Here is a 16,810-nt window from a genome sequence, read left to right as displayed (position 1 = left end):
TCCTTTTTAAATACCCTTTCCTCTTTTTTTCTTCTTAATTGCCTGTGGGGTTAGCCCTACAGATAACATTCAATACTAGAGGTTGCTAGGTTTATTTAGTCGGCATAAGTTTGGTTGTTCAGCTGTCTTTGATCCCACCGTGCTTTATTCATTTCTCTCAAATAGTTTCTACCCTGTTATGTTGCATTGATAATTTTACCAGATTTATATGCTCCGTGGGGACAGAGACTAAGGCTTATTAATCCGTTTTAGTGTCAGTGCCTAAAAAGAAGGCTCAGCATAGAGATGTCCAATAAGTGTTGGTTGAATATAATACAAGAGTGGGCTGTAGGATTTGCATATGAACACAGAAAAGAAGCCTAGAACTCGGGTACCAAATGTGACTGTCATTCAACTAAAGAAAAGAATTGTTTGGCATTCCAGACCTACTTTAGAAAAAATACTTAGAAATTATGGTCCTTAGCTGCATCAGAATCACCTGGGAGTCTTAAATACACGTATCTGGGCCTCACCACTAGAGATAATTCTAGGGCATCTGTAGATTTGGGAAGATTCCTATGTGATTTTGGTAGGAAAATGGGCTAGAACTACAAGGCTCAATCTACAAGATCTCTTGTAAAAATCGTTCATCTCATGTGAATCTAACACTTACAAGTCTTGTCTAGAATGATTGCTGGGCCAGTAATATGTCCCTTTAGGCCTAATCCCTGGCCTCCAGATTGTCAGAATATTTTAATTCATTGTAAATTGAATTCATGAGCATCTGTTTATATATTTCTGGGAACTAATGAGTCACTTAGCTGTGTCTTTAGGATTCTTTGCAAGATGTGATATTGTATCAGTATATCACTTCAGGTGACATCTGGTTCATTGGTGGCTGATAAGCTTGTGCCTTGAGTTAAGGTCTTTAGTTATGCTCTTTTTATGTGATGGTTTTATCTTTTTACTTGGTCCCTGCCACTCCGTAACACTGAAGTCTGGGGTCTTTTGCTAGCACAGCTGCCTTAGCATTGGGCTATACTTGGTGTGGTGCAGTTCCATACATGGGCTTCAGAGAATGCTGAGATCTTTGAGGAGAGGAGAGCTGGGGAGAATAGAGATGGCATTGTTCTCGTCAATTATAAAAAGTGAGATTCTGCTTCTCAATAGCATTAAGGGACTTGTTCAATCTGTTCCAAAGTATCCAACCATTATAATTCAGTTCTTTGATTAGAAGTAGTTTGAATACTTTATAATTACTCAAACTGGAAATCCATCTTTTATAGACTTTTATAGTTAGGCCAGTTTCCACACATTTGATTACTTAGTAATTTAAAAACAACACTGTACTATTTAAGGGAAAGAGCTGTTTAAATCTCTCTGTATTTTGCCTTTCCATAGATAAAGCTTATTTTCTTTCTGGCTTGTTTTCTCCACTTTGATTTTTATCCAGAACCTCTGTTTGGCTAAATAAAGGTTTTAATAGGCAACACCTGGAATGTGGATGGACAGGAAATAAAAATTATTATAATTCTGACTGCATTAAAAAATTAAAGATAAAAAAGTATATTGTTGTTAATGCCTCTTTTAATATGATTAATGCTATGTTAGTCGTTGTTTATTGGTAGAACACATTTATAAGCATTTTGGCAGCATTTAATAGAGGCATTTCCCCCATTAACAGCAGAAAAGCATGGAAACTTTCAACATATATAACCATTTGGGGATCTTAACTAGATGGTGTTAAAGGAATAACATTTATTCTAGTTAAATGCTTAGGGGCTTCGTAGAAATTGCCATAAAGATAAATACGCAGCTTTTTGTTGTATGAAATATTTAAGGTATTTGAGTGAAACAATTTATAAGAAATAATAGTAAAAGATAATAACCAAACTATCTAGAGTATATATTAGAATCCTCCTGGCAGTTTTTACAATTCTTTGTTTATACAGCATAACTCTAAATTTTTCATTGTGTAACATGTATTGGGAGTTTGCCTGGGAAGAAAATTTGGCTAAGTCTAGAAAGTTATGTGACTGTTAAGACCAAGATTATAAAGAAAGAAAAGGGATGAAGAATGGACCAGGATAAAGGGATAGTTAAGGCATTCTCCTTGTCTCTCTGTCCTCTTCACTCCTTCCCACCCTCCCAGTTGCATTGTTTGACATAATATTCATAGAACCCAGATCCTCTATAATATAACTAAACCTTACGATGTGTTTAAGATAGTTAAAAGAGAAAATAAGAATTAGAAGAAAAAATCTTTGCCAACTTGCATAAATGAAAAGAAGGGAGGCAGGAATAGGGGTTCTGTAGAGCAACTGGTTTTCTAATATATTCCATCTTTGATGTTTCCTGGCTGTTGAACTTAAGGGAACTGTTTTTTTCCTCAGATAATGTTACTTGGGGATGTTAACGGCTTCCCTTGTCCCAAATAGCTATTTACTTGTAGGTTGTTGTACCTTTTATAAGAAAGTTTGTAAACACCTAATTACAAGTAGGATCACCCAGTTGATGCTGCACATGTTTTTCATTGTTTTTTCATGATTCTGATTACCAGTCCAAAGGACAAGTATCTGAAATAGAAACTTAAGAATTTATATTCCAATGATGCAGGACTCAAAACAGGCACAATTAATTCTGGAACAAAAGGTTCGTTCCGAAGAGGAGGCCAAATACGAGTGTCTGGGAAGCCAATTTCATGTCCCATAATGCACTGTAACAAGCAGTTCGATAATGGGCACCTTCTCTTAGGACATTTGAAAAGGTAAGTGTGATATTCAGAATAGTGGATGCTGAAGATGAAATGAAAGCGTGATGCACCTCTGCCATTGTGATTATAGCTTTATATTCCAAACTCATTGTTCTGTGCTATTATGATATAATTTTTTCTAATGTACATTTCTTAGCCTTCCTAGAATGCTTGAAATCAGATTATTTTAGTGATATTCAATCCTAATATGTCTCATAAAATTCTGACCAGACTTTTTGCATTGATATGCATTTGGATCAGTTTTAGAGAAATGCAGTCCATTAGAAAATCCAGCATTTAGTAAATTTGAAGAGACACAAAGCACTTAACAGATATTTGGGCTAGCCTAAAGAAAGCTAGTATGGCATTACAAAATAAATGCTAAAGGCAAACCAAATGTACCAAAGTTAACAATAAATATTCTATTTATGAAATCCATCTTATTAATTTACTGAATTTTTGAATAGTAGAGCTTGAGAAAGTAAATATCAAGGGAAGGCAATATTAAAAGCATTAAATAGTCTTATCTTCAGTCTCCCCTTCTCATAGTTTAAAGATGGGAATTGAGAGTTTGGAGCTCTAAGCCTTCTCTTTTCCAGATGTCTCACCCTACTTACGCCTTACCTTACTCTTAGAGCCTTCTGGAGGGGCTTCAGCATTCTACAGATAACTGTATTCTAAGTATTTTTAAAAAGTCTCTGAGGCAGTTTTAAATGACACAGATTTGTTAAATGGTTAAAATGACATTTTAAAAGGATTAAAAGCCATTTTTAGGAAATAGGTGTGAGCCAGAAATCTTGACATGAGATTATTATTCCAGTGGTTCATTTACAATTATTTGTGAGTTTTATGGTAAATAAAGCAGGAAGGAACAGATGATGGCTGTACAGTTTTCAAACTGGAAGTTTACCAGTTTGGCAAGACATGCTTAAATCCATTTTATTGGATCTTGAGTACTTTTATGAAACATAAAGCTGTTGGTCACTGTTTGAAGAGATTGCATGGCATATGGGAACCACTTGATATTTCTTGAATATAAAGAACCTTAATATTTCAGTAGAAAAAGTGTAAAGTCCTGAATGTGTGTGTGTGTCTAGCTTAACAAATGAAGCAACATAGTTCTGCCCCTAGAATGTCAGATTTTCTAATGTTACCTCTCTTTTGCTGAGTAGGTTTGATCACTCTCCATGTGATCCAACAATTACACTGCATGGACCTTTCATCAGTTCTTTTGCTTGTGTAGTATGTTATAAAAATTTTGTTACTCAACAACAATATAGGGATCACCTTTTTGCTAAGGTAAGAGCATATCCTAAGCTAAGAGTAGGTATTCTTTTTCTAGAGAACCGTGGAATGGGATATAGGTGTTTTCTTGCTGTTCTTAAGGTTGCATTCAACAGTGATGCACATAAAGATCAAAATTATGATTGTCTATGGGGAATAAAATTACTTGGAACATTAAGTTATCATGGGCAGGTAACCCTGATAGCTGAAAGCCAGCAGTCTTAAAGAATATCATTTTTATGGAGTTGCTCTATGAAAATAACTTACTTTGTTCAAGATGTTCTATGAGTTAGTCACATGATAACCAGAACATTATTCTTAAGTGTGCTGCCGTTCACTGCTGGTTGAATTGTTGGAGCCACGTAGTAAAGAATGATTCCTTTATTAATGCTGGTATTAAGAAATAGATCTGGTATTTAAAAGGCTGGTATTTAACACCCACATTAAGTGTTAAATCTCAAGGGATATAAGATTGATTCATGATATTAGCAAATTCAATGTAATGAAGAACTCTGTAATAAGTGTTTCCCACACTTGATATTAGATATCTCACCAGTTAAAATTACAAAATGTTAATTGTGCAATATGTTCACTGTGGAAAAATTTTAAAATACTAACAAAAGGAAAATAAGAAATCACTTTTTAAAAAACTTTATTGAAGTATAGTTGATTTACAATGTTGTGTTAATTTCTGCTGTACAGCAAAGTGATTTAGTTATACATAAATATACATTCTTTTTTATATTCTTTTCCATTGTGGTTTATCATAGGATACTGAATATAGTTCCCTGTGCTATACAATAGGACCTTGTTGTTTATCCATTCTATATATAATAGTTTGCCTCTGCTAACCCCAAACTCCCAGTCCTTTCCTCCTCCATTTCCCCTCCCCCTTGGCAACCACAAGTCTACTGTCTGTGTCTGTGATTCTGTTTCTGTTTTGTAGATGTGTTCATTTCTGTTGTATTTTGGATTCCACATATAAGTGATATCATATGGTATTTTTCTTTCTTTTAAGAAATCGCTCTTAATTTCACTTATAGAGATAAGCATTGTTAACATTTTTATGTATATATTTCTGCTTTTTCTTCCTATGTAAATATTTTTACATAGGATAAAGTATGTAAATTTTTTCGTAATTAAGAAAAGCAGTGTGTTGTAAACATAAATGTTTAAATATATGTTGAATCAGTATGTACATTTAAAATCAATGAATGGCATTCTGTATGAATATATTATAGTTCATTTAATTTCCTATTAGATGTATTAATTGTTTACATTTTTCTGTTATTAAAAACAATAACACATTAAATATCCTTGTAGCTAGAAACCTGTGAGATCCATACATGATGTATTTGCTGAGTAAATATTAGGTTTTGAAGTAGTAAAATGCTAATGTCCAGAGAGAACTAGGGTTTTTCTTTAAACCATGTTTTCAGAATTTGCTAATCTCTAGCCCTATACTTGAAAATTCATGTGGGTAGTAACTTGGATTCTGTAGAGGTTCACACAGAAAATGAAGACTTGCACTCCCAGGTGTCTCTGGTTGAGTTCTGTGGTTGACTGACCCCTGTTCTGGTGCTGGAGAGTGTTCCCAGGATAGATGCGCCTATTAACGCTGAGTTCGTTGTATACTTAGTCATTAGTTTTGGGGAGCCTGTGTCTTGTTCAACCCTGATGAGTCACCGTAGTACGAGAGGAATCCATGTGCTCTAGAATGAATAAGCTGCAATGGTACATCATTAGGTGAAATAGGAGTTCAGGGGAAGGGGAGAGGAGTAGCAGAAGAAGCTGACAGAGCACTGCAGAGGAGAAGTGGTCCTCCAGGCTTGGGTTTGGATAGATGGAAAGGACAAGTGGTGTAATCACAGGAAGGTTTGAACAAGAGCCTACACAGAGTAGCAAATATGGGAATAGGTAGAGTGCAGAGAGCAGGTGACATAGCAGGCCTGAGACTTCTGTCCTTAGACGGACTTGCTTGCAAGGTTGGCACTGGGCTGTTGTCTAGGAACTTAGATTTGGCGGGTCCCTATGAATCTCTGATGAGTGGCCCTTTGTGTGTGAACTGTTGGTGCAGACAGTGTGGTTTATGCCGAACACCTAATTTCCTTGTGGAAATTAGGTGTGTCTGTGTGTCTCCGCTGGGAGAGGACCCTTGGAATCTTACACCTGGTTTCCTCTGGACCTTGCCCAGTGTGCTTTTCCCCCTTTGTATCCTTTTGCTGTAATAAATCATAGTCATGAGTACAACTGTACACCAAGTCCTGTGAGTCCTAGCCAACCACCAAGCCTGGGGATGGACCTGGAGACTCCCAACACAAGTACAATAGTAACTTGACTATAAAGGCACAAAATTTAAACTTGATATTGGCAAGATACTGGCACTATCACAGGACGTGACATGATGAAAATAATTGTTATATCTTCAGAGCTAGAGGGACTTTAAATTCTAGAACCAAATTCCTTCTCCTTTTTTAGGGACACCAAAGAGATGGGTGGTATTAGAATGCACCAGTGTTCAGGGTGGATTCAAAGATGTGGACAAGGAGACCAGTTTAGGTGACTTCAGCAGTAACTTAGCTTTGAGATGAGAAAAGAGTTTACTTAGGTAATGACATTTAAAATAAAGACCTTAAAGTGGATCCAAAAGACACATTAAAGAAAGAAATGATAGGGCTGTCTAGTGCCCTGACACAGGTTTGGGGAGAGAAAGGAAAAGGGTGCAACTACATTTCATAGTTTTTTAGTGTTTGCAGTGGGTCACTAGTATTCCACCTTTTTCAGAACTGGAGTTCTTTCAGGGCATGTTTTTCTATTCCATGCTGTAAGCATATTCATCTTTTTTCTTCAGTAAATCTGAATAGATATTTTAACCTTAAAATTAATTAATACTCTCATTTGTGTTTTCCCAAATTTCATTAATTTGTTTCCTTTTTTTTCTGGGAATCACTCATCCTATGCTGTTTTGCCCTCCCTTTTGCCGTCTCTCTGGGAAGTAAATTTATGATATTCAGCCTTCTGGGAAGCAATCTGGTAAAACAGAGCAAAGGCTTTGGTGTCAGACAGACCTGGATTCCAGTTACTTTTATTAGCTATGTGTTCTCACCAAGTTACAGCACATCTGTGAGCTTGGTTCTTCATCTCTAAAGTGGAATTGTTACACTTACATACAAGATTGTTGAGAGAAAACATAATACAATATAAAGCACTTAAGGCCTGACATATAGTTTTTAATAAAAGCTCCTATTGCTTATTCTTTGGAGTGTCTGTCACAAGGACTCGGAAGGAACCAGTCATTACGTATCTTAAATGAGCCAGAAGAGGTCGCTAGAAGATTGCATGCCTGTGAATTCTGTTTCATAAAGATGATGTTCTTCAATGAAATTGTGAAACTGTCCACAATTTGCATTGTTTGCCTTGCTGCCCTTCCGTTTTCTTTTTATCTCCAGTTTCTTCTGTCTAGACTCATGCCTCTCAAACTTCAAAGTGCACACAAATCACTTGGGAATCTTGTTAAAATGCAGGTTCTGACTCAGTAGATCTGATGTGGGGCCTTAGATTCAAGATTTCTAACAAGCTTCTAGGTGATGGCAGTGCTGCTGGTCTTTGAGTCATACTTTGAGTAGCAAGTGTCTAGTGTTTTCTGACATTCAAGCTATCCAGGGACTTCCCTTGTGGTCCAGCGGTTAAGACTCCGTGCTTCCACTGCAGGGGGCATGGGTTCAATCCCTAGTCAGATCACACATGCCTCGCAGGATGGCCAAAAAAAAAAAAGACTGTCCAGTGGGTCTGTCACTGCGTAACTTCCTGCTTTTCTCCCTTTTGGTGCTGGTGGGGATGGTGGAGGATGTATCGTAAGCCCCAGGGTGCCTCATTGTCACTTGTCGGTCTCGGTGGGCATTACAACTCTCTCTCATTCTGTTCCTAGGGCCATTCTGTCATCAAAGGTGACTCTTCCCCCTCCCCAGCCTGAGGCAACTAGTACACTACTTTCTGTCTCTGTGGTTTTTGCCTTTTCCAGACATTTCATTAGATGGAATCCTACAATATGTGGCCTTCTGTGACAAGATTCTTTCACTTACCATGATGTTTTCAAGGCTTATCCATGTTGTGACATATGTCAGTACTTCATCCTTTTATTGCCAAGTAATATTCCATTGTATGGACATATGCCACTTTCTGTTTATCAGTTCAGTTGGTGGACACTTGGGTTGTTTTCACTTTTTGACTGTTGTGAATAATGCTGATATAAACAAATGTACAAGTCTTTGTGTGGTCATACTTTTTCACTTCTCTAATGAGTTAATTGTTGGGCCATATGGTTATCATCTTTAAGTTTTTGAAGAACTGCCAAATTGTTACCCATCACAGTGTACCAGCTTACTTTCCCACCAACAATGTTCCAGTTTCTTCACATCCTTGCCAACACTTATTATCTGTCTTTTAAAATAGCCATCCTAGTGGGTACCTATGAAGTGGTATCTTATTATGGTTATACTTTTTTTAATGTATACATATTTGTATGGTGTGTTTTGATTTAATATAACTGGAAATATAATGGTAAAAAGGAATTGAGTACTTCCCAGATACCCTATTTCCCATTCCTTCCCCTGGTTTGTAGAAGTTATTTGCAAATATGCTATACTTTTGCAATAGGTATATTCCAATAAAATTTTATGTAGAATCACAGTTTTTGTTCTATTGAGCAAACAGTTTAAACAAGCTTATTTTGAATCCACTTATAACTCACAGTTGAACTAAAGCTTATTAGAGTTCTTCAGGTAGGGGTCATTTGTACAAATTGGTTGGTAGTAAATGCTTTTAGTGCTCTTATTTGGAACCTTCTAATTGGAATGCAAAGTGTCATACTGGGTGTTATCTTCTGCATGGCTGTCACCAAAATAAAATAGGTGAGGAGTAGTGGAAAGAGCACAGGATTTACCACCACAGCTATAAAGCTGGGTGTGAATGGTAGCTTTGTCTCTTCTGAGGGTACAACTTGGAGGGGAGTGATAATTTTGTTGACTTATGTAAACTTAAGTTTTCCTATTTGTAAATAATGAAAATAGTACTTCACGGGGTTATTGTAAGGATTAAGTGGAAAAGCACATTTGAACCGTAAGGTGGTGCTTGACATATACTCAGTATAAATGTAAATTTCCTATCACTCCTCCTGTTGCATTTCATAAGCACTACACAAACTATTTTGATATCCCTAATGTTAATGATAGTAAATTTAAGAAGACACAATGCAACTTTTAAGGCTATTATTCTAAAGACCATTAACAAGAAGTTACATTATATTTATACACAGCACACATACAGTTATACATATACATATAAATATACACTTAAAAATATTTCCAATTTGGGGATAGAGGAGACTCTTAGCCAAGTTTGGAAACCTGGACCCTAGAAAAGATATACCTGTTTGTATCAGTATTTTAAGGTGACCATATACTAAATTAATAGATGTTTGATGAAGAATATTTGAAAAATAGAGGATGAGACAGAGTTAGTTTTGATAACAGAGAATGGATACAAGTTGACCAGAGGGGAAAAAGCAAAAACAATCAAAACATGAGGCTGGAATGGAATAAGCAATGCACAGAATTGTATGAATAAATGCTCACACTCACTAGTAGACAGGAAAGGCAAATTAACATAACACACATCTGTAAGACTGCGGACATGACAATAAGATCTGTAATAGCTATTGTGCCAGGCTCACTCAGTGCTAGGGAATCGGAATTTGTAGAGCCTTTTTGAGGAGCAGTTACACAATATCTTTTAATATTCAAATAATGAACCTTTTAACCCAATGTGGCCAATCTTGGTAATGAGAGAAAAGCACTATTTAATGAGGATATATAGTCAACAGTATTTACAAAACCATTGTTTACAGTGGCCAAAAAAAAAAAAAAAGCCTGGAAATGAATAGTTGACTAAATCTCAGTAGATCCACATCACACCATAGAGTAGTTTGTAGCCATTAAGAAGAATAAATTAGAGCGACACCAGTTGATTTTTAGGGATTTCCATTAGTTATTGTGGAATAAGAAAACTAAGAGGCAGAAGAATCTGTAAGATGACAATATTTGATAAAACAATGGCAATTCCCTTTGTGTATTTATTTTTGTATGGAGAAATTTATAGAAGAATACGTATTTGTAAACATAGGTTATATTGCAGGGTAGAGTGAACAAAGCAAAACATAAGAAAAAGTATATGTGATATGAAAACATTTATGCATTTATATAATATTGCATATAGATGTATATATAAAAAGAAAAATGTATAGAAAGCAAATGTATGTTTATTGTCATAGAAAGATGGTAATAATTTGTTTTTAAGGAAATAATTTAAAATTTCATATATGGGACCTCATTTATGACAAAAAAATCCACAGTTCACACTCAGGGAAGAAAAGTTTTCATGTTAAAAACTGATACAAAATATTCCAAATAAATAGGAAATTTTGAAAGTTGATTTAAGAAATTGAATATTGATTTTAGTTGTCTATAATAAAGCTTTGCCTTATATTTTAGGAAGCTGCAGATGATGGACATAAAAACAACCTTCTTCCTCAGATTATTCAGTGTTTTGCGTGTCCAAATTGCTTCCTTCTTTTTAGCAGCAAGGATGAGTGTTTGAAGCATATGTCTGGAAAGAATCATTTCCATCAGAGTTTTAAACTGGGTGGTATGTTAATACTATCTTCCGCTGAAAATTATTAAACTACTTTAACCTTTGCTGATTTACCATACTTCTCAGATAATTCTTGAGGTAACTTATCTTCACATTAGTTTTGAGAACCATGAAAGCAAAAGGTTATCTCATTTTTTATTTTTCAAAAAAGATTCTCATTATTTATTTGCACCTAAGAGTAAGGTTTACTTTGAGGAATGAAAAGAAACTTGGGAAGAAAACATTTATGCAGGATAATGTTTTTGTATATATCCATTGGGAAGTTGGGTATTTCTCTGCATTTAAGATTCAGATTTTAACTTGAGCATGAGTTCAGCATCCACTGCACTTAATTGAGGCTAGAAAACGACTTCTCTTAGATTTTTATCACATAAATAACCATCTTCTTTTACTTACGTCACCTGATGTTGAGAAAGGCAAAGGGGAGGAAGGCCGGGTCACTCTACTCAGATCTTTGCAAGTCATAGTTCATTTTGTCTTTCAGATGACAAGGGAATGGCACAGCCAATATCATTTCCATCTTTTGCAAAGAAACTTTTGATCTCTCTGTGCAAAGATGTTCCATTTCAAGTTAAGTGTGTGGCCTGCCACCAGACACTGCGTTCCCACATGGAGCTCACTGCCCATTTCAGGTTTGTAAGGGGCTAGTCTTGGGCTGTAAGATTCCCGCCCAATAAGCTCCACAACAGCCAGAGGACTCAACAAATACTTTTCTATTCCATGTTTCTCTCCTTCTAAAATGAGAATGTATATTTGCCTGGACATTACCCAAACTTAGCATAATGAAAGAAGTGAAAGGTGTGAGAAAAGTGGATATATTGATGTTGCTGTGAACATAAAACAAGCTAACAGTTCTAAGTTCTGCATGTGCTGTTGAGGGTTGTGCCTGGAGGAGGAGAGGGTTATGATAGAACCTTGGCTTTGAGTCAACCAGCATGGAAAGTATCACAAACAAGTGAAAAATTACATGTCAGTGAAAGGCCAAATTTGTCAAACAATCAAGTATGCTTTTTTTGTCTTTACAATGGAAATTATCAAGCACTATACAAAAGTAAGGAGAATCGTATAATGAACCCCAGTGTACCTTTCACGAGGCTTCAGTAGTTATCAACACATGACAGTCATGTTTTATTTATACTCTCATCCCCAGAAGTTCTTATTTTGAAGCAAATCTTGTCATTTTATCTGTAAATACTTCAATATATATCTCTGAATGATAAGCACTCTTTTTTTTAAAGAAAAATAACTAATACCATTATCACACTTTAAAAAACTATTTTTTTAAATATCATCAAACACCTAGTCAGTTATCAAATTTCTCCGATTACTTCATGATGTTTTTTACATTTGGTTTGTTGGAATCATAATTCAAAGTCTGTACTTTACATTTAGATGCTGTGTCTCTTAGGTCTTTTTTTCCCCGTTATTTCTTTAAAATGCATTAAAATTGTATCACACTACTAAATGATACAATTGCATTTGTTTAAGTAGAACAGTTGTTTTCACAAACCTTCAAGTAAAATATGTTCTCAAAAAACAGAGGCAGTGGAGTATAATCACTCTGTATACACTCAGTATAATTATTGATGTTAACAGTCCTGGTTCTGACTTATATTTTATGAGTTCAAATCCTGGTTCTGCCCTTTATTTTTATTCCTAATTTTTTTAATGGAAAATTTCAACTGTATGAAAGTCAGCTGAATAGTATAATGAACCTCCATTTACCTGTCACCCAGTTTTAATAATTATCAACACTGCCATTCTTCTTTTATTTATATATCTGTATGCTCCTTACTACCCTTAATTATTTTTTACAGTTCTTTGTTTCTGAGATACAATTTCGATTTATTGAAGTATACAAATCTTAACCTTTATGATTTTGACTACTGGATACATCTGTTAACCCACACTTTTACCATCCTGTGTTACCTCTCCATGGAAAGTTCCATTGTTCCCTTCCTGGTCACTTCCCACCCTCTCACCCTCAGGCAGTCTATTCTGATACTTTTTCCACCTTACGTTGGTTTTATCTCCTCTAGGACTTTATGTAAATGGAATCATATAGAGTATGCACTCTTTTGTGTTTGTCATAATATCTGTAAGATTCATCCATATTGTTTAGTACATTGTTCCTTTTTATTTGTGAGAAGTATTCTCTTGTATGAATACAGCACAATTTGTTTATTCATTCTTATGTTGATGGACAGTTTTTAGCTAGTGTGAATAAAGCTGCTATGTACATTTTATACAAGCCTTTTATAGACATAGGTTTCATTTCTCTTGGATGAATATCTAGGAGTGGAATTGCGGGATCGAAGAGTATGTGTATTTAATTTTATAAGACACTACTAGACATTTTCCCAAAGTGTTTGCACTGGTACACATTCCTACCAGCCAGGTGTGAGAGTTCCATTTCCTCCACATCCTTGCCAAGGTTTGCTGTTGCCAGTCTATTTCATTTTAGTTGTCCTTTTGAGAGTCTCACTGTGGTTTTAATCTGGATTTCCCTAATGAACAATGATGTTGGACACTTTCTTTAGTATAAAAGCAACCATGGGCATGGCATTTTCCTAACGTAAAATCAGTTCATTCTTAAAGAATAGGTACAGGGTTGTTGAGAGTCTCACTGTAGTGCTCCTCTGTATTGTTTAATTACCACAGAGAAGTTAATTACTTGCTTGTCTCATGACGTTCCTATCAGTGCATTTGATGTAGTTTGTACTTGTCTAAAATTTGTCTGAATTTTTAAAAAAATTTTTGATTCTAGTTTTACCCTTTGGTATATGGATTAGAAACAGATAAGTGTAGGTAATGGTCAGGTAGATAGAATATTATTTTATCATCTGCAACTTTATTTTTTAAAATTTATTTTATTTATTTTTGGCTCTGTTGGGTCTTCGTTGCTGCACGCAGGCTTTCTCTAGTTGCCGCGAGCGGGGGCTACTCTTCATTGAGGTGCACAGGCTTCTCATTGTAGTGGCTTCTCCTGTTGCAGAGCATGGGCTCTAGGCACGCAGGCTTCAGTAGTTGTGGCACGCGGGCTCTAGAGCGCAGGCTCAATAGTTGTGGTGCAAGGGCTTAGTTCTCCGCGGCATGTGGGATCTTCCTGGACCAGGGCTTGAACCCGTGTCCCCTGCATTGGCAGGTGGATTCTTAACCACTGTGCCACCAGGGAAGCCCTGCAACATTATTGAAAAACAATTTTTAGTGCTTGTGTATACATTGATTACTTTATAATTCCTACAATAAAAAGCAGAGATACCATATTTAGAAAATACTTATGAGTTTATTTTTTTGTCCAATTTAGAGTTCGTTGTCGAAACGCTGGTCCTGTAGCTCTAGCTGAGAAGAGCATTGCTCAGGTGGCAGAGAAATTCCTACTGAGAGGTTATTGTCCACATTGCAACCGTGTCTTTGTGGATGAAACCAGTACCCGGAATCACAAGCGGAACTCAGGACACAAAGTCCGAGTCATTAACTCAATGGAAGAATCAGTCTTACTTTATTGCCACAGCAGTGAAGGGAACAAACCCCCTTCTGACTTGCACCTGTTGCAAGATAAGTCAAAATTTTCATCACTTAAAAGAAATATGTCCGTTCGAGAATCTAGCTCAGAAGATTGCAGCACTGTTCCAAAAAAGAAGATTAATTTAGGAGATAAAAGCCATGGGGGTATGGTTTGTGTTCAGAAGGAAAAGTCACTTGTTAAAACCTGGTTTTGTGAATGCCAGCAACGCTTCCCAAGTGAAGATGCAGTAGAAAAGCACGTTTTCTCAGCAAACACGATGTGTTATAAGTGTGTGGTCTGTGGGAAGGTGTGTGAAGATTCAGGAGTCATCCGTTTACATATGAGCCGCATTCATGGAGGGGCACATTTAAATAACTTTCTTTTCTGGTGTCGGACATGCAAAAAGGAGTTGGCAAGGAAAGAGGCTATAATGGCCCATGTGACTGAGTTTCATAATGGACACAGGTATTTTTATGAGACAGATGAGGTAGAAGGTGACACTTTGCCGTCATCCTCTACAACGTTGGTGAATGATCTGACTGCTGATAATCCTTTTTCGACTATTACTATTCTTGATCATTCCCCAGCAACCAGTCCTCCAAGCGGTAAATGGCAATGCCGAATTTGTGAAGATACGTTTGACTCCCAAGAATGTGTGAAACAACACTGCATGTCTTTAGCAAGTCACCAGTTTCATAGGTATAGCTGCGCCCATTGCAAAAAGACTTTTCACAAGATGGAAACACTGTATCGACATTGCCAAGATGAGCATGACAACGAAATAAAGATGAAGTATTTCTGTGGCCTTTGTGATCTGATCTTTAATGTGGAAGAAGCGTTTCTGAGTCATTATAAGGAGCACCACAGCATAGACTATGTATTTGTGTCAGAAAAAACGGAAACTTCCATTAAAACCGAGAGTGATTTTCCAGTTATAGAGACCGGTAACCTACTCACGTGCGGCTGCCGGGAGAGCTACCTCTGCAAAGTCAACAGAAGGGAGGACCACGCTCGCTGTCTGCAGACTCTCCTGGGCCAGGGCCGCCTGTGGTTCCGCTGTGGCGTGTGCTCGGCCACGGCGCAGGCCACGGATGACATGCTGGCACACGTGCGCCAGGTGCACGCGGAGCCGGAGGGCGCAGAGGGCACGCCGCGGTGCCTGATCAAGTGCGGCACCTGCACCAGAGCCTTCCAGGATCCCGAGAGCGCGCAGCAGCACTTCCACAGGAAACACTGCTTCCTGCGGGAGCCCAGCGTGGCCTGCTTTGGGCCTGAGCAGACGAGCCCGTACACGTTTGCTGCCAGTTCCTCCCGTGCAGAGAGAAAGCTGAGACAGGCAGCAAGCTGTCCACAGACTTCAGACCTGGAGAGAGGAGCCGAGACTGACGTGAGCTGTCAGAGTACAGGTACGGCTCCACAACCCTGACGTCCGTACACGTTTCCCATTTCCGCTTAGAAACACGTGCATGTGTAGCCACCCTCTTTGTTCCTAGGGAGCCAGTGTTGAAGCCAGGACTTGATGGGCTGATACGTGGCGTGCACTTTACCGGGAGGAATCTGTATTCCCGCTGCTTCAGGCAGCCACTCTCTCAACCTAAGGGCACAAGGAATATCTGTTACGCTAAATAATAGGTACTTTAGGTAACATTTTCTTTTCTTTTCCAAAAGACATGGGAATTTTGAAAGATGAGGGAAATAGATGGTCCTTCTGAAAGTCAGATTTGAAAGTTATCCTGTACGTTACTGTCATTTAGATTTAAGTTCAATAAAAAGATAAATCAGGTGAATTCTTTTTATTTCTATTCTGATCTTATTCTATAAGTATGAGAAGTTTTAAAGGTCACTTGAGAATTTGTATATTTTTGTTACCGTCTTCGGAAGCAAAGCTTTTACTTAGAGTTAAAATAGCAATTAGAAGTCGAGTTGTTAAGTGGTAGCAAGAAACCAGGCAGAAAACTGAGGTATGGATCCCCTTGTCTGTGCTTACTCTAGGCTTCCCTTCTTTGATAAGATTAAGGAAGTCTAGAAGAGTGTAGTGTTTTCATTTTGTTTAGAAGTAAATTGTTTTCTTTAGAGTATAATTTTAAGTGTATATTCTTTTAAAGATTAACTCTTCATAAGTTATACAATGTCGAGTGGAAAAAATGAAATATGTGAGTATTTTGGTTCATAAAATATGTTTATGAATTACTGAGTTTGTAGCACATGTAGATCTCAACATTGCCTTTAGCCACGGTATGTTTTATGTGAGAAATGATTAAATAACATACTATTGATCCATTCAACTCGATGTCAAACAGTGAAACCGTGGTCACACTATTTTATGTTCTGTTGTTTTCCTTTTGCTCTTGTGATTGCTTTTGGGGGATTTGTGTTGGTCTGTGTCTGATAGGAGGTCATTGTTGTATCTATTAGTATTTTAAGAAGACAGATAAGAAGATGGGTGGTTTGGAAATGGGAAGATGGCAGTCTTTTTCTGAGGGAGTCTCTAGTAGGTGGAGTAGAAGCTATCCATTTTAAAAATAATATAAACATTTAAGGCTTGCATTGCTACCACTCGAAACTGTAAGGCCCTGTCA

General features: G+C 37.1%; 1 protein-coding gene across 7 annotated transcripts in view; it reads left to right on the top strand.

Annotated features, from left to right (window-relative positions):
• Positions 1-16,810, top strand: part of ZNF451 (zinc finger protein 451) — a 103,501-nt gene that overhangs the window by 55,397 nt on the left and 31,294 nt on the right. For 6 of the 7 annotated variants that reach the window (XR_009542907.1, XM_060162507.1, XM_060162509.1 and 3 more), the window contains 5 exons: positions 2,596-2,746; positions 3,904-4,030; positions 10,564-10,717; positions 11,208-11,355; positions 14,031-15,637. Coding sequence is in view for 6 of the 7 variants with exons in the window: in XM_060162507.1 (XP_060018490.1) it covers positions 2,596-2,746; positions 3,904-4,030; positions 10,564-10,717; positions 11,208-11,355; positions 14,031-15,637 (2,187 nt within the window). In the remaining variant the exon portion in view is untranslated. The remainder of the gene's footprint in view (positions 1-2,595; positions 2,747-3,903; positions 4,031-10,563; positions 10,718-11,207; positions 11,356-14,030; positions 15,638-16,810) is intronic. The other variant, XM_060162511.1, reaches the window with a different exon arrangement.

Source organism: Lagenorhynchus albirostris, chromosome 10 (assembly GCF_949774975.1).
Source record: "Lagenorhynchus albirostris chromosome 10, mLagAlb1.1, whole genome shotgun sequence".
Classification (NCBI taxonomy): Eukaryota; Metazoa; Chordata; class Mammalia; order Artiodactyla; family Delphinidae; genus Lagenorhynchus; species Lagenorhynchus albirostris.
The sequence above is the reverse complement of the archived record's forward strand: the minus strand, read 5'-3'. Positions and strand labels throughout refer to the sequence as shown.